Genomic DNA, 22,184 nt, shown 5'->3' on the forward strand with positions numbered 1-22,184 from the left:
AAAAAAAAAAAACAAAAACAAAAAACAAATGATACAATATTCATTCCAGTTTGGCTTAATGAAAAAGAGAACTTATTGAGTTATAATCTGAATCTGTGAATAGAACCAAATTTGGGCCTGAGGTGAAGCAAGCGTCGCCAGGCTCTGTCTTTTTGGGTTTGCATCTCTGAAGTGGCTCCATTCTCTGCTCACATCATTTCAATACAGAGTCAGTGAGGACAGAGACATCTCAACGCTCAAAAGCCTTAGTAAGCATCGGATTGCGGTGTGAAGCTTCTTAATCCATTTTGTGTTATCACAAAATACGTGATGCTAGGTAATCCGCAAAGAAAAGAGGTTTTATGTAGCAGACGAAACATGAGGTACTGGCATCTCTGCTCAGCTCTAGTGAAAACTGTAAGGTCCGCTCCTGGATGGCTAGCAGACTCCACCCTCCTCGCAGCAAAGTCTCCACCCAGGGACCTGCGTTACCTAGGCAACTGGCACACCTGGAAGAGGTCACATCTGCATTCTCTGAGGTCACACGTGAATTTGATGTGACCGCACCTTTCTCCACCCATTCCCTAGATAAGGCCTAGCGCAGGCCCAGACGCCCTTTCTCTGCGCTCTCTGTTCTTTTCTAGCTCTCCCTGCTCTCTCTCTGCTCCCTCTCTCTGCTCGCTCTCGCTGCTCTTTCTGCGCTCACTCTGCTCTCTCGCTGCTCTTTTCTAGCTCCCTCTGCTCTCTCTCCTCTTTTCTAGCTCTTTCCTCTCTTTCCCAGCTCTCTCATTCCCAGGCCTTTCCCAGCCACGTGGAGTGCCAACCTTGCCTGGTCCCAGCAGGTCTAAGGAATAAACCTACCCCTTACCTGAATACCACGTGCGTGCTGCTGTTCTTACTTGGCTACCTCTTTTTCAAAACCTAACAAAAACCTGCTTGGTAACATCACATCATGGCCAGTGGCACCGTGGTGACAATATTTTTTTAAAAAGGGAACAGCCACACGGTGAAACAGATAGCAAGAGACACTTAGGGGCCAGGTCTATAGCAAGCTAAGCTCTCAAGGCCTAACCAGAGCCCAAGTAAATTACTGTAATCCCTTCTAAAGGCTAGCCTCCAATGACCTAAATACCTCCCATTAGGCCCCACCATTGCCCAACATCACTGTACACAGATTAAGCTTCTAGAACAGTAACCTTTCCCAGGAAGGAGACTCTCAAACTACAAAAATTATCCTGTCTCTGTGTCTGGTAGATGGAATATACTAGTGGGCGGAAGCCAGATAAGGCCTTTCCTGATTCCACATTGAAACTGCAGTGGCTTAGAGTAGGAGAGTATGTTCCCCCAGCATTCCCTTCCTTCCTCCCTCTCTCCCTTCGCTCGCTCCTGTCCTCCCCTAGACCTGCCTTAACATTGTTGACATCCTCCTCTGTCCCCCAGGTGCTTCATTGTCTTTCTGTTTTGCTTTTCGGTGGTGACACTGGGGCTTGAACTCAGGGCCTGGGCACTGTCTCTGAGCTTTTTGCTCAAGGCTAGCACTCTACCACTTGAGCCACAGTGCCACTTCCACCTTTTTTTTTGTTTATGTGGTGCTGAAAAATCGAACCTGGGGGCTGGGAAGGTGGCTTAGTGGTAGAGCGCATGCCTTGCATGCCAGAGGCCCTGGGTTCGATTCCTCAGCACCACATAAGCAAAAAGAAAAAGCCGGAAGTGGCACTGTGACTCAAGTGGTAGAGCGCTAGCCTTGAGCTGAAGAGCTGAGGGACAGCGCCCAGGCCCAGAGTTCAGGCCCCATGACCGGACCCAAAAAAAAAAAAGAATCGAACCTGGGGCTTCACCCGTGCTAGGCAGTCACTCTCCACTAAGCCCCCTTTGCAGCCCCTCAAAGGCAACTTTTGATAGTATACTTCTCTTGTAGGTTCTTTTCTGTCTTGAGAGCGTGAGTCAGGGCACTAGAATGCCTAGGTCTGAATCCTGTCTCTGTCATTTGTTAGCTATGTAAACCAGTTTGTTTGTTTTTTGGGTCCAGTCATGGGGCCTGAACTCTGGGCCTGGGCGCTGTCCCTCAGCTCTTCAGCTCAAGGCTAGCGCTCTACCACTTGAGCCACAGCGCCACTTCCGGCTTTTTTCTTTTTGCTTATGTGGTGCTGAGGAATCGAACTCAGGGCCTCAGGCATGCAAGGCAAGCGCTCTACCACTGAGCCACCTTCCCAGCCCCAGCTATGTAAACCAGTATCAATTAATTACTCATGATTCATTCTCATCTGAGAAATGGAGTAACAGAGCCACCTCGCAGAGGAGTGACAATTAAATGTATAAAGACATGCACAACACTCAAAACACTTCGAGAAGCACAGCACTTATGACTTTCAAGCAAAAGAAAATTTAGCCTTGTAAAAAATATACATTGATATGCTGGTGCAATACCATTTGATCCCTGTCCAAAGTCTGAAGTAGACCCTGAGATGGGGCCCAAGTTGGTATGATTCCATTTTGAGCTTTGCCTTTGTTTTAGGGATTTTAGACTCGATGGGCCTAGTTCCTAGAATGAAAAAAAAAATGCCTCTGGTCCCCCTACCCTGAACAACCTAAGCCACCTTTGTTGAGTTAAAGACTGACCCATAAGGGGCTGGGAAGGTAGCTCAGTGATAGAGCACTTGCCTTGCATGCATGAGGCCCTGGGTTCGATTCCTCAGCACCACATAAGCAAAATAAAAAGCCAGAAGTGGTACTGTGGCTCAAGTGTAGAGCACTAGCCTTGAGCTGAAGAGCTGAGGGACAGCGCCCAGGCCCAGAGTTCAGGCCCCATAACCGGACCCCACCCAAAAAAAAAAAAAAATATTGACCCATAAAAAGATAGCTTGTAATCTGGCTCCAACTAGCGATACTATGTGCTTAAGGTAAAGCCTGCCTTTTGCACATGCTTACAGTAAACTCCGCCTTTTGCCCCCCCAAAAGGTAGACCTCACCCACTAAATTTGTGTGCCATTTTAAACCAAGGTGATGGCTGGTCTAAACAGCCATTACAGGCAAACTGTAACCTCATTGGCCACCTGTGTATGGTCGGGTGTGACTGTACAATCCTTTGTGTGTGTGTTACGATCCCATTGTTCACTTGCCCGTGACCAGGCTTGACCTCATGGATTTTGCCTTTTAAAACCAAAGAATGGGGGCCGCTCTGGGTCACAGTATCAGCTCTCCAGCCTATGCTGCGGCCCTGATCAGTGTAGGAGCCTTCTCAATAAAGTTGCTTCTTTGTTAACAACTCTGTTGCGGTGGGCTCTGTCACTCCGGACGACTAGGTGGGCTTGCCTGCCTGAGTAGGGATCTTCCTACTACAAGCCCTAAAAACAAGCACAAAACACATTGAATCACCTAAGTACAAAACTTCAGAGATAACCATAGCTCTCCAAGGTAGGACACTGTGGATCAGAGCTCTCAAAGTATTAGTACAGTTCCCTAACTCAGATTTACAAGATTCAAATCTCTCCGGTAAGAGAAGACCACAACATTGACGAAAGTGAACTAAGTAACTCAAGGGCAGCCGTGGGAGCGTGGGAGGGAGGGAATGAGAGGAAAGGGGGAACAGCGTGCACTAAGAAAAAGGAAAGAGGGCTGGGAAGGTGGCTCAGTGGTAGAGCGCTTGCCTTGCATGCCTGAGGCCCTGGGTTCGATTCTTCAGCACCACATAAGCAAAAAGAAAAAAGCTGGAAGTGGTGCTGTGGCTCAAGTGGTAGAGCGCTAGCCTTGAGCTGAAGAGCTGAGGGACAGCGCTCAAGCCCAGAGTTCAGGCCCCACGACTGGACCCAAAAAAAAAAAAAAGAAAAAGGAAAGAAATGGACATATCACCCGATTTGGAAGAAATAGTTGTACTGTCAAAGTTGGTAGAGTTCACAAACTTTATGGATCATGATAATGACAATTCCCTTTGTGAAGGTTAAAGTGTATTTATGACTTTAGCTAAGTATCATTACCCCACAATGCTGTGAAATTTATGTAACCACCTAATCTCAATAAAGAAATGAGAGAGAGAGAGAGAGAGATCACCGCCTAGACTCCAACCTCCAGCTTCTAAACAAAAGCAAAGACCAGCCGGGCGCTGGTGGCTCACGCCTGTAATCCTAGCTACTCAGGAGGCTGAGATCTGAGGATCGCGGTTCAAAGCCAGCCTGGGCAGGAAAGACCGTGAGACTCCTACCTCCAATAAACCACCAGAAAACCGGAAGTGGCGCTGTAGCTCAAGTGGTAGAGCGCTCGCCTTGAGCTGAAGAGCTGAGGGACAGCACCCAGGCCCAGAGTTCAAGCCCCACGACCGACAAAAAAAAAAAAAAAGGCTGGGAAGGTGGCTCAGTGGTAGAGCACTTGCCTCGCATGCGTGAGGCCCTGGGTTCCATTCCTCAGCACCACATAAGCAGAAAAAGCCAGAAGTGGAGCTATGGCCCAAGTGGTAGAGCGCTCGCCTTGAGCTGAAGAGCTGAAGGACAGCGCCCAGGCCCAGAGTTCAAGCCCCATGGCCGACCAAAAAAAAAAAAAAAAAGCAAAGACCTCCAAGCAGGTTAAAGTCCTGTGCCTGTCCCTGCCCCAGAACCATTCACAGCTGCCCGAGAGTGCTCTGCAGTGATTGGTTCAGAGATGAATTCCTTCCACATTCTTACATTTACAGGGTAGGGATTATGTTGACTGGGTGTACGAGCAGCCTCCTACCTTGGCTGCTACTCAGTGAGTGGGACTGGCATGAACGCCTGCCAGGCAGAATGGACAAAGTTCGCTGAATTTACTTAAAGGTTCAGAAGAGACCAATGCAACTTTCCTAAAGAACTCCCCTTTTAGGACACAGAAGACTTGCTGAAAGCAAACACTAACAGCTCACGATCCAAATGTTTATAATCATCTCCAGCGTGACAAAACAAAAAGCAACAACAGAGAATCATGAATTCAGACTGTATTAATAGCACAGAAGTTCTTGGGGTGGTTTATGGTTTATTTAAAAAAAATAAAGTCTTGCAGCCGGGCGCCGGTGGCTCACGCCTGTCATCCTAGCTACTCAGGAGGCTGAGATCTGAGGATCGCGGTTCAAAGCCAGCCCGGGCAGGAAAGTCTGAGAGTCTTATCGCCAAAGAACCACCAGAAAACCGGAAGTGGTGCCGTGGCTCAAGTGGTAGAGCTTGAGCTTTGGGTAGAAGAGCTCCAGGCCAGCTTCCAGGATGTGAGTTCAAGCCCCAGGAGCAGCATAGACACAAAACAAAGAAGCCGGGGTCCATGGAGACACTTACGCGAATGCACTACGCGAAAGCTTGTAACTCTGCATTCGAGATGACAATAAGTAACCAAACGACGTTGACCCTCCAGACAAAGCTTGTGCTACTGTATTACAGCTTCCACACAAGTCTTTTATGATGCAATTAAAAAACAAGCAAGCAAGCAAGCGGGTAAGGGGGAAGAAGCGAACGGACACGACGCCTCCGCCCCGCAGCCGCCAAGTTCCTACGACGCTGCAGCGAGGAAAGCGGGCCCCTCGCGCTGCATGCCGGGATCTGGGGCGCGCAGGCCCGGCCCCAGACCGCTCCCTGGTCTCGCGATGCCGTCCTGTCTTCCTCCTGCTCCTCCTCCTTCTTCTAGGCCCCAGGACCCCTCCCCTTCGGCCCCGCCTAACGTGTTTTTCAAATCCACCAATGGGCGCGCAGCTTGGGCTCGAACCAGCCAATCGGAGTGCAGAGTCACCGGGAAATTTAAATCGGGCCGGCCGGCGGCACGAGGCACACCGTCTCTGGGCTGAGCCGCGTTGGGCGTTTCGAGGGCAGCCGATCCGCTCCCGGTGAACCCCGCACCGCCTCTCGAAGAAGCCTCAGCCCGATCTCCTGGTATGGTGGACCCCGGCTCCGTCACCGCCGCGGCGCTGACGCCTGGCGGTCGCGGGGTTGCGCGGGGCCTGGCGATCGCGGGAGGGAGGCTGGGGCGGGGGCAGGGGGGGAGAGGGATCCGGTCCGGGCGGGCCTGGGGATTGTTTGGCTTTCCTTCCCCGGGTGATCGGGCCTCGGGGGCTCGGTTCGTGGAGGTGGAGACTGGGTCGGGAATTAAGAGCGCCGCGAAGGGTGCAGAATGCGCCAGCTGATCCCGGCGGGCCCGGAGCGAGGGTCGGGGAGGGGCCGCTGGAGGCGGCGGCCGGCCTCTCCTCGGTCCGCGCCGCGCCCTCCCGGAGCTCGGCGCTCGGGGCTGGCCGTGGCGGAGCTGCTTCGGGGAAGGCGATCTCTGACGCCGGGGCCTGGGGTTGGCTGTGTCACTGTCGTGGGCGAGCCGCGGGGAATTGAGGATAGCGAATTGGGACCTTCCTGACACCTCCCCGCATCCGCCTGAAACGATCAGGAAGTGCAGATGTGTGCGGGGCGCTGCAGCTTCCAGTGTTCACCGGGGACAAAGATGGTTATGCCGGGCCCCGTCATGGCGTGGCTCCAATTCTTATATAACGTTCCGGTGCGGAGAAGGTCCTTACTTTTGGTCACTGGATGACAGTGAAGTTCAGAGAGCCTCTAGAGCATCTGAATTTACTGCCCTGTGAGGACATAGGTCCCCACAAGTTATTGTCATTCATCTATCCCCACTTGGGGTTGGATTAACCTTCATAGATTCCAGAATGTTAAGATCCCACCGTCTTGATCTTGGGACGGCCAGGTGTTTCCAAAGTCACCGGTCTCAGCAGAGGTCCACAGTGTGCTGCAGGACACAGGTTGGAGATGTATGGGAAGTGTAAAACCTTTTTTTTAATTATTATTATTGCTAACATGTCTAGGTAGTAGTTGGGCAAAATAGTATCATTCTTTTTTTCTTTTTAATGCGGCTACTGAAAGATTTATGTGGCTTGCATTAGCTTTCTGACGGACAGTTGTTCCAGGAAGTCTGTACTTTAGTAGAAGGGGACAGCTATTCTTGGAGTAAAACCATACCTACAATGCTGAGAACTGGAAGGTACTTGAAGGAGGTGTAGGGGTGGGCTGAATAGGTGGCTGATAATGCTGCGCCTGCTTGGTGCTCTCCTTGTTGACAAAGCGAAATGAAATTAGGCTATTTTTCCCCCCTCCTAGCTTCTAGCTTTCTCCCTTTGTCTCAACCATGTCCACCAATGAGAATGCTAATTCACCAGCTGCCCGGCTGAACAGATTCAAGAACAAGGGAAAAGACAGCACGGTGAGTACCTTTGGTTGTTGATTTTTTGGAATATTTTAGAATTGGAAGATGTTTGTTGAGAAGGGGTAGACACAAAGAAAACTAGTCACCTGGCTCCAAAGCTCATATCATAGGTGAAGTGATAAACCTTCTCTGCGTGTAGGAAATGAGACGGCGCCGGATAGAAGTTAATGTGGAGTTGAGGAAAGCTAAGAAGGATGACCAGATGCTGAAAAGGAGAAATGTCAGCTCCTTTCCTGATGATGCCACCTCTCCGCTGCAGGAGAACCGCAACAATCAGGTGCGTGGATTTCACGAAGGCTTGTAAACCTAGAGAATCCACCAAGACATTGCTTAGAAATCTGATGTGTACTTTTGACAACCAAATGTCTAAAGATCTGTTTTTCTGTTCCCAGTCAGTTGTTCTGATTGGTTTTCTTTGCTATCTGTTCTCTAATCTACTGAAGCTGATTCCAAGGTCTTGAATTATTTGTTTTGGACCACGCTAAGGATTGAGCCCAGAGCTTTACACTCCAGCAAGTGCTCTGCACAGAGCCGCAGCCCTAGCCCCCAGTGTTTTCATTTAGTTGACACTTTCCTTCAGGTGTCCTTGGATTTCCTGCTTCTAGATGGCCACCTGCTCTAATGTTAACTGTCTCTAGAACTAACCATTTTGAGTGTTAACTCTTTTTTGGAGGGGGGGGGGTTGGCCTTGGGGCTGAACTCTGCCTGGGCACTGTCCCTCATCTCCTCAGCTCAAGGAGAGGACTCTACCACTTGAGCCACAGTGCCACTTCTGGTTTTCTGAGAGGTTTATTTGAGATAAGAGTCTCTGGAGGGACATTCCTGCCCAAGCTAGCCTGGAACTCCAATCCTCAGATCCTCAGCCTCCTGATTAAATAGGATTATAGGTGTGAGCCACTGGCGCCTGGCCAATTTAACTTTTAACTTTGGTGCTCTTTCTCTCTCTCTCTCTCTCTCTCCCTCCTCCCTTCTCCTCTACTCCTCTCCCCTTCTTCCCCCTCCCTCCCCTCTATGTCATTGTCATCTCTCTGGTTAGCAGTGTTGGTCAAGTCTTTTTCCTCCTGAAATATTTACAATGGCTTTTTTGTTGTTGTTGTTGGTCATGGGGCTTGTACTCTGGGCTTAGACGCTGTCCCTCAACTCTTCAGCTCAAGGCTGGTGCTCTACCACTTGAGCCAGAACGCCACTTCTGGTTTTCTGAGTGGTTTATTGGAGATAAGAGTCTCATGGACTTTGCTGCCCAGGCTGGCTTTGAACCATAATCCTCAGATCTCAGCCTCCTGAGTACCTAGGATTACAGGCGTGAGCCACCAGTGCCCTGCTACAATGGCTTTGTAATTTCTTTCTCTTTATCCTGTACCATACACTACTTTACTAAAAACGAACCAGAAGTACAGTGGTGGGCCTTTTTTTTTTTTTTTTTTTTTTTTTGCCATCCTGGGGCTTGAACTCAGGGCCTAGGCACTGTCCCTGAGCTTTTGCTCAAGGCTAGCACTCTACCACTTGTGAGCCACAGAACCATTTCCAGCTTTTACTATGTATGTGGTACTGAGGAGTGGAATATCAGGTTTCATGCATGTGAGGCAAGCGCTCTACCACTGAGCCACCTTCCCAGCCCAGTTTCTGAGAATCTTATCTTCAGTAAACCACCAGAAAACTGGAAATGATGCTGTGGCTCAAGTGGTAGAGTGTTAGCCTTGAGCTGAAGAGCTGAGGGCCAATGCCCAGGCCTAGAGTTTAAGCCCCAAGACCAACAACAAAAAAATTTAAAAAAAAAATGTTGGGCTGGGAAGGTGGTTTAGTGGTAGAGTACTTGCCTAGCATGAATGAAACTCTAGGTTTGATTCCTCAGTACCATATAAACAGAAAAAACCAGAAGTGACGCTGTGGTTCAAGTGGTAGAGTGCTAGCCATGAGCAAAAAGAAGCTCAGGGAAGTTTCCAGTCCCTGAGTTCAGTCCTTAGGACTGGCAAAAAAAATGTGAACAATAAGCTAACATTTGTTGGAAAAGGGGGGCAAAAACTACCCCCGCATACTGGAGTTTGAATTAATTACATGTCTGTTTTGAGATGGAATTTTGCTACCTTTGCCCAGGCTCTCAAACTGGTGATCTTCCTGTCTTTTGAGCAGCTATGATTGTATTACTATCTAATGTCCAGCCTAAACTGGTCTTAAAATGGTTCACAGCTTCCTAGTATAGGGACAAAATTCTCCAATGAAGCTGGGTGTCGGTGACTAATTCCTGTAATCCTGACTATTCAGGAAGCTGAAATCTGAGGAACATAATTTGAAACCAACATGGGCAGAAACATCCAAGAGACTCCAATTAACCAATCAAAAAATTGGTCTTGCTGGGTGTTAATGGCTCATGCCTTATCCTAGCTACTTACATGGGAGGCTGAGATTTGAGGATCACAGTTTGAAGCCAGTTTGGGCAAGAATGTCTTTGAGACTCCTCCTCCCTCCCACCCCTTGCAAGTTTTCTGGTGATTGATTGGAGCTCTTTTTCCAGGCTGGCTTTGAACTCAGATCTTAGCATCTTGAATAGCTAGGATTACAGTTGTGAAACAGTGGTGCGTGACTAGGCTAAGTTTTAATAACTGATTATAACCCTAAAAATAACTTCACAAAAGCTGGGCAGTGGCTACTAATCCCAGCTACACAGGAGTAGCTCAGCCAGCCTGGGCAGGAAAGTCCCTTGAGACTCTTATCTCTAATTAATTGGTCACCAGAAAACTGGAAATGGAGCTGTGGCTCAAAGTGGTAGAGCCAAAGAGCTCGGGGACAGTGACATGCTCTGAGTTCCCCAGGACCAAATCCCCCAAAAAAATCTTCACAATGATAATAAGTTTTATTATTTGTTTAATCTTAAAAGTAACTTGTAAACTACCACTTTTCTTTTAGGGCATTGTGCACTGGTCCGTAGATGACATTGTCAAAGGTATAAATAGCAACAATGTGGAGAGCCAGCTCCAAGCTACACAGGCCGCTCGGTAAGCCTTGTGCATCCTAGCACGTGCAGCCTAAAAAGTGCCCTTTGTGGGTAGTCTGTTAGGAAGGGGACTTGGTTCTGGGTAGAGTACAGGTGAAACCAGGCATCAGCCTATTTCTCTATGGTGTTTTTTTTTCCCTAGGTGAAGCTTTGTAATTTCTACAATTGCCTAAAATTCTATCCCCAGTAACAATTGCTATTAGCCTTTTGGCATACCGTTTTTTTAGTAAAGAATTAATCTTTGGCAACAGTAGCATTTTAAGGCACTGGAAGTAGAAAAGGAAGAAATGTTTGAATTTGGGATTCATATATCCATTTAAAATGATATATCTGGTTTAAAATATATATATATAGGGCTGGGAATGTGGCTTAGTGGTAGAGTGCTTGCCTAGCATGTATGAAGCCCTGGGTTCGATTCCTCAGTACCACATAAACAGAAAAGGCCAGAAGTGGTGCTGTGGCTCAAGTGGTAGAGAGTGCTAGCCTTGAGCAAAAAGAAGCTCAAGGACAGTGTCCAGGCCATGAGTTCAAACCCTAAGACTGGTAAAAGGAAAAAAAACAAACCAAAACTGAGTGCTGGTGACTCACGCCTGTAATCCTAGCTACTCAGGAGGCTGAGATCTGAGGATCAGGGTTCAAAGCCAGCCAGAGCAGGAAAGTCAGTGAGATTCTTAACTCCAATTAACCACCAGAAAACCGGAATTGGTGCTGTGGGACAAGTGGTAGCTCACCTTGAACTGAAGAGCTGAGAGACAGGTGCCCAGGCCCAGAGTACAAGCCCTATGACCGCATCTTCCCCTACCCCCCCCCCCCCAAAAAAAAAGAAGACAGTGTATAGTGAAACAAGGCAAATGACAAGTAAAATGCACTGTACAGTCACTAGCAATCAGAGAAGTTAAATAACAAGAACAACTTGATAGATTTCCAGTAGTTCACAAAAGTGTTAAGTGCCAATAGCTCACACCTATAATCTCCAGAGGCTGAGATCTGAGGATTGCATTTCAAGGCCAGCCCAAGCGGGGAAAATCTGTGACAGTCTTAGCTCTAATGAACTAGAAAAATGTCAGAAGTAGAAATGTAGCTCAAGTAGTGCTAACCTGGAGTAGAAAAGGCTTAGGAAAAGTGTTCATGTCTTTGGTATAACTCCTAGTACCAACGTAGAAAAGAGAAAAACATGACAGTAGTGTATAGATTTTTGCAGGGAGAGAATAATTTGAATTACGGGTAATTGTTGGTGCAGGGGAACAAGGTTGTTGACAGTAAGATCGGTAGCACCAGGCAGCCATCTGTGTCCTGAAAGGTTTATAAGATTGGGCATATTGGCCTGTGCCTCTGTGGTATCAGATTGGAGGATCTGAAGTTTGAAGCCAAGATGAGCTACGCATTAATCCCCTGTCTTAAAATGGATTCTGTTGTACATTGATTTTCACACAAGCTTCTCCTTTTTGTTTCTTCCTTAGGAAACTTCTTTCTAGGGAAAAACAGCCCCCCATAGATAACATCATCCGTGCTGGTTTGATCCCCAAGTTCGTGTCCTTCTTGGGCAGAACCGATTGTGGGCCCATCCAGTTTGAGTCGGCGTGGGCTCTCACTAACATTGCCTCTGGGACTTCCGAACAGACCAAAGCTGTGGTGGATGGCGGCGCCATCCCGGCGTTCATCACTCTGCTGGCGTCTCCCCATGCCCACATCAGTGAACAGGCTGTGTGGGCCCTAGGAAACATCGCAGGTACTTGCCCTTAAAATTCTTTGGACTGAGCCAGGCGCCATTAGCTCACGCCTGTAATCCTAGCGACTCAGGAGGCTGAGATCTGAGGATCGAGGTTCAAAGCTAGCTTGGGAGACTCTTGAGCCTTATCTCCAATAAACCACTAGAAAACCGGAAGTGGCACTGTGGCTCAAGGACTTGCCTTGAGCTGAAGGGCTGAGGGACAGCGCCCAGGCCCAGAGTTCAAGCCCCAGACCACAAAAAAAATAAAAAATCTCTTTGGACTGAGTTTGGAGGAGGGTCATGTGAAGAGTAATAGTGACCTGTTAGGTTTGGAGTTTGCATCAGGCTCTTATTAAGAATGACAAAGACAGGACCAGGAAACTGAGTGCTGATGGCTCATGCCTGTAATCCCAGCTACTCCAGAGGCTGCGATCTGGAGAATTCGTGGGTAGGATCCGAGCTAACCTGAGCAGAAAAGTCAGCATCAGAAAGCTGCACGTGACCAAGTGCTAGTCCTGAGTGAAAAAGCCAATGAAAGAGCAAGAGGCCCTGTGTTCAAGGCCCGGTGTTGACACACACAAAAAGTGAAGGCAAACCCAGCCCCAGGGATTCATCAGAGTGAGGGAGGGAAAGTCTGATGTGTCAGTGGTGTTAGATGAGAAGATGTGGTAAGTCTGGTGTTCTTTTTTTGTAGGTGATGGTTCAGATTTCCGAGATTTGGTTATTAAGTACGGTGCAATCGACCCTCTGTTGGCTCTCCTGGCAGTTCCTGATATGTCAGCCTTAACAGTAAGTTTCTACGGGTCAGCAGGTGGTCTGTGTTGAGCCTAATGTCTTCCATCCCTCAATACCTATTTTGTGGTTTTCCCCCCAGTGTGGTTACTTAAGGAACGTTACCTGGACACTTTCAAACCTTTGCCGCAATAAGAATCCTGCACCCCCGTTAGATGCGGTTGAGCAGATTCTGCCTACTTTGGCCCGACTTCTGCATTACACCGACCCCGAGGTGTTAGCTGACACCTGCTGGGCCATCTCCTACCTGACTGATGGCCCCAACGAGCGCATCGAAATGGTTGTGAAGACAGGAGTTGTGCCCCAACTTGTGAAGCTTCTAGGAGCGACTGAATTGTCAATTGTGGTAGGTTTTTCACCTTTACACTACTGAAAAGAAAACAAGGATCAGATGATATACAACTTGCAATAAGAGGCTGGGGGAAGCCACAGACCAGTAGCTCACGCCTGTAATCCTAGCTACTCAGGAGGCTGAGCACAAAGAGGCCTGGGGACAGACAGCACCCAGGCCCTGACTTCAAACCCCACAGGCCCCCCCCCCCATTTTTTTTTTTTTTTTTTTTAGGATAAGAATTTTTTGAGCAATGTTGGGATAATAACCAGTCATTTTTTTCCTTTTAAGACTCCTGCACTTAGAGCCATAGGAAATATTGTCACGGGAACTGATGAGCAGACTCAGGTTGTGATCGACGCAGGAGCCCTTGCCGTCATGCCCAGCCTGCTAACGAACCCCAAGACAAACATTCAGAAAGAAGCCACGTGGACAATGTCAAACATCACAGCTGGCCGGCAGGACCAGATCCAGCAAGTGGTGAATCATGGACTGGTCCCATTTCTTGTGGGTGTCCTCTCTAAGGTAATCATTGTCGAATTCCATCCAATGACTGGTAATTATGTATAGACCAGCTGGGCTTGAGAACATCCTTTATTTAGTGCCTACTGCTTAAAATCCTCAGCTAATCCGCCACTCTCGGCTTACTCCTTAGAATCCTAGCAACTCAGGCAGCTGAAAATCTGACAATTGCATTTCAAAACCAGCCTAATGCAGAAAAGTCCATGAGATTCTATCTCCAATGAACTACCAGAAACTGGAAGTAGAGCTGTGGCTCAAGTGGGAGGGCACTAGCCTTGAACAAAAAGTTTAGGCACTGAGTTCAAATCCCAGGACCGACCAGCACACACACACAAACACACACACACAATCTTATTGCTAAGTAGTAGGCAATAAGTAATAACTATTTCACTTAAGGTTCTCTAGCCAAGTTGGTAGTTTCTGTCACTATTTTTGCAAAATGGGACCTGTGGGATTTTACTATTATGCCTTCTGAATTCGAACTATTTATGTTTATCAGGCTGACTTTAAGACACAAAAGGAGGCGGTCTGGGCAGTAACCAACTACACCAGTGGTGGATCTGTGGAACAAATTGTCTACCTTGTTCACTGTGGCATAATAGAACCATTGATGAGCCTCTTGAACGCGAAAGATACCAAAATTATCCTGGTCATTCTAGACGCCATTACAAATATCTTCCAGGTAAGTTCTAATGTGGTTGGTATTTGTTTGAATTAGGGCCCAGTAATCAGTTTCCTGTTTAAACTGGCAGGGGTGGGAGCAGGGTAGGGGCAGATAAATGTACTCAGTAAAAATAGGCCTTAGAATTATTCTGTTGATTCATTTGTTTTGTTTTGTTTTTGACACCAGTTTTCACATTATATTGTCCAAGCTTGCCTCAAACCTATGGATAAACTCAAGCTGTCTCTGGCTCAGCCTCTTGGTAGCTAGGATTACATGTGCACCATTACACTTGTCCAGACTACATTGCTTCTTTCTTTTTTATGCTAGTACTGAGGCTTCAACTTGAGCCAAATGCCAGTGGCTCACCCCAGTAATCCTAGCTTACTCAGGAAGCTGAGCTCTGAGGATCTCAGTTTGAAACCAAACCCAGGCAGGAAACTCCAGGAAACTCATCTCCAGCGAACCAGCAAAAAGCTGGAAGTGGAGTTGTTGGTCAAGTGGTAGAGCACAATCCCTGAGCCAAAAAAGCTAAAGGATAATGCTAAGATGCTGAGTTCCCGCTCGTGTTGGCACATACACAGACCACAAAAGAAGTAGGTGCTAAGAGTACACATATGGAAAATGGGCATAAAACTTCTATCATGTAAGCCAGGCGCCAGTGGCTCACACCTGTAATCTTAGCCACTCAGGAAGCTGAGATCTGAAGATTGCAGTTCAAAGCCACCCCAGGCAGGAAAGTCCTGGAGACTCTTGTTTCCAATAAACCACTCAAAAAACTAGAAGTGGTGCTTTGGCTCAAGTGGTACAGCACTTGACTTTGTGCTGAAGAGCTGAGGGACAGCACCTGGTCCTAGAGCTCAAGCCCCTTGACCAACCAAAAAACATCCCAAAACTTGTATCATGTAGTTGTTGATGAAACTAGTGTCCCTGATAAATATAGGTATAGATATAGACATTATTCTTCAGCTGGAGTGGTTTTCCCACTTAAATAGGACACCCAATGGAAGCTAGTAAATGTCCATTTTGTTCAGGCTGCTGAGAAGCTAGGAGAAACAGAGAAACTTAGCATAATGATTGAAGAGTGTGGCGGTTTGGACAGAATTGAAGCACTTCAGAACCATGAGAACGAGAGTGTGTACAAGGCCTCCCTGAAGCTGATTGAGAAGTACTTCTCCGTGGAGGTGAGTCATGTCATGTCACATCACGTCCTGCAGGGTGTTGACTGGAACAAGTCAGAAAAGAAACACTGGTGGGCCTTGGAGGTTTTCTCCCTTCTCCCAAGCACAGGTGAATCAGCCATGCTTGATAGCCCTTCTCCCTTCCCTGCTCAGAGTATTAGACTGTATGGTGCCAGGTTAAAGGTGGGGTATGTGAGCGAAGACCTTAAGAAGTGATGTGGGTTGTTAGGTAGGTTTTTGCTGAGAAATGTGCCATATTTCTGAGGTTTTTTTTTTTTCTTCCATATCTAGGAAGAAGAAGATCAAAATGTTGTGCCAGAAAGTACCTCTGAAAGCTATTCTTTCCAAGTTCAAGATGGTACTCCAGGGACCTTTAACTTCTAGATTTGTGCAGCTTCGGCATAAAGATGTTCCTTGTGTACCGTTTGGTATATGTTTGTCTTACTGTTTTCTCTCTAAGAACTCTTTTTTTTAAATGTGGTTATTGTAGCACTTTTTACAACAAAACTATACTTGAACAGTTCCAAACTGTACATACTGTATGAAGCCTGTCTGTGGAATTTCATATCTTGCATTGTCCTGTAAATAAAGATTAAGTTCCACCCTTTTCTCGGTTCACCCTCACCCATGTTTGCTGTCTAGCCTAGGCTCTTCATGATACCAGTGACATCACTGGGGGTCATCAAGGATCCAGGGGTGCTAACCTGTTCCTGCCGGATTCTGAGTCCTGCCAGTGGGCTGGGCTACTTTTCCTGCAGTGGGGGCTGGGCACCAGTGGCTCTTGCCTGTAATCTAGCTACTTGGGAGGCTGAGATCTGAGAATTGCAGTTCAAAGCCAACTCAGGCATCAAAGTCCCTGAGATTTCTCTCCAACTAACAACCATAAAGTCAGAAATGGAGATACGGTTCATACTACCACACACACACAAAATAACATAACAAAACTTTTAAGTGATTTATGACCTTTAAGTACTCCAGTGTTCTGAGAACCAATAGTGGAATGCCCCACATCTCCAGTTACCTTCTGGCTAGAAATGTGAGGATATTCTTCATTAAGGTGCATGTCAATATAGTTTCCTCCTCAAAAATAGCAGAGTTAGTTTTCAATTCCATGGGATTTTTTTGTTTTTTGTCTTGTCACTCCTGGGGCTTGAACTCGGGGCCTCATGATTCCTTTATAGATAGCTAATATCCAAAATACATTTCCTCATACTTTAGATACAATCCTTTTTTTTTGGGGGGGGGGATCCAGTCGTGGGGCTTGAACTCAGCCTGGGCGCTGTCCCTCAGGTCTTCAGCTCAAGGCTAGCGCACTACCACTTGAGCCATAGCACCACTTCCGGCTTTTTTTCTGCTTATGTGGTGCTGAGGAATGGAACCCAGGGCCTCATGCATGCAAGACAAGCGCTCTATCACTGAGCCACCTTCTCAGCCCCGACAATTGGATTTTTATTTAGCCTATCTGTAAGCTACCTTTTCTGTTTTGTTTTTTTTTTTGGTTGGTCATGGGGCTTGAACTCGGCTTGGGCCCTGTCCCTTAGCTCTTCAGCTCAAGGCTAGCATTCTACCACTTGAGCCACTTCAGGTTTTCTGGTGGCTATTTGGAGATGAGTCTCAGGGATGTTCCTGCCTGGGCTGGCTTTGAACTGCAATCCTCAAATCTCAGCCTCCTGAGTAGCTAGAATTACAGGTGTGAGCCACCAGCGCCTAACTGGAGAATGACTTTTTATAATAACTTGACAAAAACTCTATGGTCATCAATTTTTACCAAGTATATCTGAATTGGTAGTACTTTTTTGCTGCACCAAAACTTTATTTCCTAGTAGTCCCAAATCTCATTTAATGAATTATACATCTGCTTATATCTATTTTTGTCTGTGTGTGCTGCCTGTTTTGGGGTTTGAACTCATGGTCTTGGCACTGTCCCTGAGCTTTTGTGCTAGCCTTAAGCAAAAGAAGCCCAGGGAGCTGGGTGCCAGTGTCATACCTGTAATCCTAGCTACTCAGGAGACTAAGATCTGAGGATGGTAGTTCAAAGCCAGCCTCGCCCCGGCAGGAAGGACTGAGATGCTTTATCTTCCCAAAACCACCAGAAAACCATATGGCGGGGGAGGTGGGGGTGGAGGCTGTGGCTCAGAGAACTAGAGCACTAGCCTTGAGCAAAAGAGCTCAGGGACAGAACCCGGGCCCTAAATTCAAGCTCCAAGACTACCACTTCTACCAACAAACAAAAGCTCAGGGGTGCACCCATGCCCCCTGAGTTCAAGCTCCACAACAACCAAAAAAACATGGGTATTTGGTACAGCTCCAGACCCTGAAAAACAGCTAAATAACTATGGCACAAAGAACCTGGAGGAATGGCTTTCCCTAGCAGCATAAACCCAGGACCTAAGAAACAACAAATAAAAGAAAATAGATTCACTGTAGGAAATTGCCACATTGTATCTTTGCCTTAATATTCGAACTGTTTTGCCAGGCAGTTTTGTTTACCCTGTCAACATTCAACATTTTTCCACCTGTATCAACATTTGAAAGGGCTGAAAAATTGATTGGAGGGGCGGAGCGTGGTGTTTGTTAATGTAACTCCTGCCCGGCAGGGTGCTAACAGCTCTAAAGATTGAGCCAGGTATCCATTTTGGGCTTTTTGGTGGTTAGAGATAAGGGTTTCAGGCACATTACTGCCCTGGCTGGCTTTGAACCTTGATCCTCATATCTCAGTAGCTAGGATTCTTTTGTTTTCTTTTTTTTTTTTTTGCCAGTCCTGGGCTTGAACTCGGGGCTTGGGCACTGTTCCTGAGCTTCTTTTGCTCAAGACTAGCACTCTACCACTTGAGTCACAGTGCCACTTCTAGTTTTCTGGTGATTAATTGGAGATAAGATTCTCTTGGACTTTCCTTGCCCCGGCTGGCTTTGAACTGCAATCCTCAGATCTCAGCCTCCTGAGTAGCTAGGATTACAGGCAGGAGCCACTGGCACCTGGCTTTTTTGGTCTATTTTTTAAGTGTCCTGTTCTTTACCCTCTCAGCAAGAGCAGTTAAGACAGATTCTTGGGTTTGTTTGTATGGGCAGCTGGCAACTGAGAGAAACAGGACTCAAGTTCAGAAGGCCATTCAGAGAAGGTAGCTGGCAACTTCCCTCTCTCCGCCCTGCGGAAGCATGCCAAAACCCAGCTGGTTGATTTTGCAAAGCCCTGGAAGCATGTCATTAGTAGTGCTTGCTTTTGAACTTGGGCTGTTGACCTAATTTGTGCTAAACACAATGTGACCAGATCATGTAGAGCCCCTCACAGCCCCTTACCAAAAGGTGGTAGTAACACCCTCGATTGACGTTTCATAACCTCAGCTCATAAAGACGATTTAAAACTAAACAAACACCCCAGCTATCAAGGGGGGAGGAGGGGATGAGGATAGAAAGGCAATTGAGTTTTGAGCCTTTCTATGCTCGGTGGCATGTTGTTGGCATAGATTGAAAGCATAATTCAGTATCTCTAAACGCCCAGTTCCTCTTACATATCTGGAACAGTTTCGTAACAGCCGTAGGAGCTGTAGGCACCGAACCCTGAAATCCATCAGGCCATGTTTTCCTCCCATGCATACAAGGCCATAAATTGTTCCTTCTTGTCCAAGAGTATTAGGACCCATATCTGCCTGAGTTCAAGTTCTGCCTCTTCAGTAGGTCAGTCAATGACCGTGGAGTAGTTAAAGCTTACAAAATAAATAGTATGCATTTCCACTTAAGTACAGCAACTGCTCCCAACTTTTCACCAGGAAACATTGCCTTTAGCTCCTCCACAGACTTTGTGTGTGTGTGTATGTGTGTTTGCACGCGTGCACAGGCACATGCACACACTCCTATACTGAAGTTTGAACTCGGGGCCTGGGTGCTGTCACTTAGCTTTTTCACTCAAGGCTAGTACTCTACCACTTCCTTTTGGCTCTTTGCTGGTTAATTGGAAATAAGAAACTTATGGACTGTTCTGTCTGGGTTAGTTTTGAACCTCGATCCTCAGATCTCAGCCTCCTGAGATGCTAGGATTACAGGTGTGAGCCACCAATGCCTGACTTTTTGGACACATTTTATAGCAGCCTGGTTACATGTGACCCAAGACCACGCAGATAAGTATAGTCAGATGTTAAAGATGCTATAATCTCTCCACCTTCCAGCGGCCCCCAAACCACACAGCACTCCTTCCTGTATGGTGAGCTCTTTGAAGTTGCCAGCTTGAACTGCTTCTTTCAGGTTCTGAACGGGATCTCAAGAAGGGCTGGGGAAACCATTTCAACCTAGCTACAGTACCAAAATGTGGCCAGTTGGGCTTCCTGGAAGCCCTGGCATCAGTCACCATTGCCTAGACCTTCTCCATGAGCTTAGAGACCAACAGGGCCATGTCTCAAAGGTGGAAGGTCATGGTTTGAAATAGCAGGGATAAACGATGTACCAGCGTTTAACTCTTTTGAGAGCTCAGGATTCTCTTCCTGATTCCACCTACTATGATCCTCTCTTCCAATTCTATTGGATAGAATAATTGGAGCATCTAACTCCTGATTGGCTGCCCCTTGAGCTATTCAAGTCCAACTCGAAGAGGGTTTGCTTGTGTGAAAGCTGATGGAATTCTGGTAGACTTTTTTTCTTTTCTTTTCTTTTTATTTCTGGCAGTTCCCTCTGCCACAGGTTGCCAACCACTGTCATCCAGCAGCCCCAGAAGTGGCCTAAAGCAACGAGTCCCCCTGATTACAAGCCAACACAAACCTTTTTTTTTTTTTTTTTTTTTTCTGTTGATCATTTAACTGTCTCAGGTATTTGCTTATAGTGAAGGAATGCTGACCAACACAGACATTCTTTCCAAAAGCGTGATGAAGTAACACTGGAGTTCTGTAGTGCCTTTGTCCCTGGGGAGAGTTGATGAGGGAAAGGGATCTGGATTTTTCTGTTGGTCTCAGGTAAGGCTCCTCTGCAGGCCCCAGTGGCTGGGTAGAACAATGGTGTCTGATTCCTCATTCTCCTACTGACAGCTGGGGCTCAGAGGGGCAGTCCACATTCCCTGAGTTCTAAGGCTTCAGGAAGAATGGTTCATAAGTGTGGTTAGAAGGTACAGAGCTGGCCCAACCTTCACCAACACATCTGTCATTCTCTTTAGTCATTGGCTCTTCTCTAGACTCTGGAAGTTGCAATTGCTCTTTTTCTCTGGTAATTTTACTTCACTAACCTTATTGGGTCTTCTCATAGGGGGGTACCTGGGGAATTTGCTATGGTCACAGGCTAGCTGGCTCCCAGCACTGGCCACTGGAGTCTAGGTAACTAACTCCTGTGACCTCTAACACTCCAACAGTGATTTGCTTGGGAGCTGCAGACCTGGCTTGCTGGGACTCCCATACTACGAGATTTAAATGATCTAGAAAAAAAAAATCTTAATTCTTTCTTTGTCTTTGATTCTGCTTCTCTCTGTATCTCTGTCTCTGTCTGTCTCCACATACACACACACACACACACACACACACACACACACACACATACACACACACACACACACTTATACACACACAGAGTATGTTTTTAGGAATAGAAGCACAAATTCTCATCAGATACCAGTGGCTGACACCTATAATGCCAACTACTCAGGAAGCTGAGATCTGAGGATTTCACTATACAGCCAGCCCACGCAGAAAAAAAAAAAATCCAAAAGAATCATCTCCAATTCACCAGCCAAATGTTGGAAATGGAGGTGTTACACAAATAGCATAGCTCCAATCTTTTTTTTTTTTTGGTCGGTCATGGGGCTTGAACTCTGGGCCTGGGCGCTGTCCCTCAGCTCTTCAGCTCAAGGCGAGCGCTCTACCACTTGAGCTACAGCGCCACTTCCAGTTTTCTAGTGGTTTATTGGAGACAGGAGTCTCACGGTCTCTCCTGCCTGGGCTGGCTTTGAACCATGATCCTCAGATCTCAGCCTCCTGAGTAGCTAGGATTACAGGCATGAGCCACCAGTGCCCGGCTCATAGCTCCAACCTTGTGGGGAAAATACTAAGCAAGAACAAAAGGGCTTGAGTTCAAGCTCCAGTACTGACACACACACAAAAACATGTTCTTGACTGGGAAGGTAACTTAGTGGTAGAGTGCTTGCCTAGCATACATGAAGCCCTGGGTTCAATTCCTCAGTAGCATATAAACAGAAAAAGCCAGGCTTGGTGCTGTGGCTCAAGTGTAGAATGCTAGCCTTGAGCACAAAGAAGCTCAGGGACAGTGCCCAGGCCCTGAGTTCAAACCCCAAGACCAGTAGGGGTGGGGCGGGGGTGGGGGGAGCAGAATTATCTTCTAGGGTGTGTTCTTAAAGATACTGAGTTGGACAGCCAAATGATGTGTGATTCACACTCTCCACAGTGAGCAGCTGATCCTTTCAGGTAGAAACGAGACGCAGAGTGCAAATCATTCTTTTTCCTTGCAAAGAATTCTTTGGTGTCCATGTCCTGGACATGATGTTAGAGAATGCGAGCAGGTTTCTAATGTGCTCCGGCTGTTCAGGAAATACTTTAAATAATTTCCTGCTCTTGAGAATAGGAGGAGGGCCAGAACGTTGGAAAGCATTTCTCTCTTCTTTCTGTATGGTCTCCAGTGCAGTTCACAAGCGCCCGGGCTATTAACACGCAGCCACTCCTTCAAGCTCTTTTCTGGCACTACCAGCCTCTTTATTCGGGAATGTTCTTTTTTTTAAAGAGTTGTGGCGAGAATCCTAGTAACTTGGCCTTCCCATCGCATCGTGGCCTGGGATTCTTAAGAAATCTTACAAATCAGAGCTAATTAAGCCTGGAAAGCCCCATGAGAGTCCTCCCCGGGGA

The 22,184-nt window shown here is 47.1% G+C and overlaps 1 protein-coding gene across 1 annotated transcript; it reads left to right on the plus strand.

Annotated features, from left to right (window-relative positions):
- The first annotated feature begins 5,720 nt into the window (after nucleotides 1-5,720).
- Nucleotides 5,721-15,978, plus strand: Kpna2 (karyopherin subunit alpha 2). Its single transcript, XM_042665450.1, has 11 exons — nucleotides 5,721-5,840; nucleotides 7,059-7,161; nucleotides 7,304-7,441; nucleotides 10,069-10,157; nucleotides 11,617-11,885; nucleotides 12,562-12,656; nucleotides 12,742-13,005; nucleotides 13,282-13,515; nucleotides 14,012-14,194; nucleotides 15,208-15,357; nucleotides 15,646-15,978. The coding sequence occupies exons 2-11, from the start codon at nucleotides 7,087-7,089 to the stop codon at nucleotides 15,736-15,738; spliced, it is 1,590 nt and encodes a 529-aa protein (XP_042521384.1). The 5' UTR covers nucleotides 5,721-5,840; nucleotides 7,059-7,086; the 3' UTR covers nucleotides 15,739-15,978.
- The last annotated feature ends 6,206 nt before the right edge of the window (nucleotides 15,979-22,184 follow it).

Source organism: Dipodomys spectabilis, unplaced genomic scaffold (assembly GCF_019054845.1).
Source record: "Dipodomys spectabilis isolate Male_0828 unplaced genomic scaffold, ASM1905484v1 ptg000329l, whole genome shotgun sequence".
Classification (NCBI taxonomy): domain Eukaryota; kingdom Metazoa; phylum Chordata; class Mammalia; order Rodentia; family Heteromyidae; genus Dipodomys; species Dipodomys spectabilis.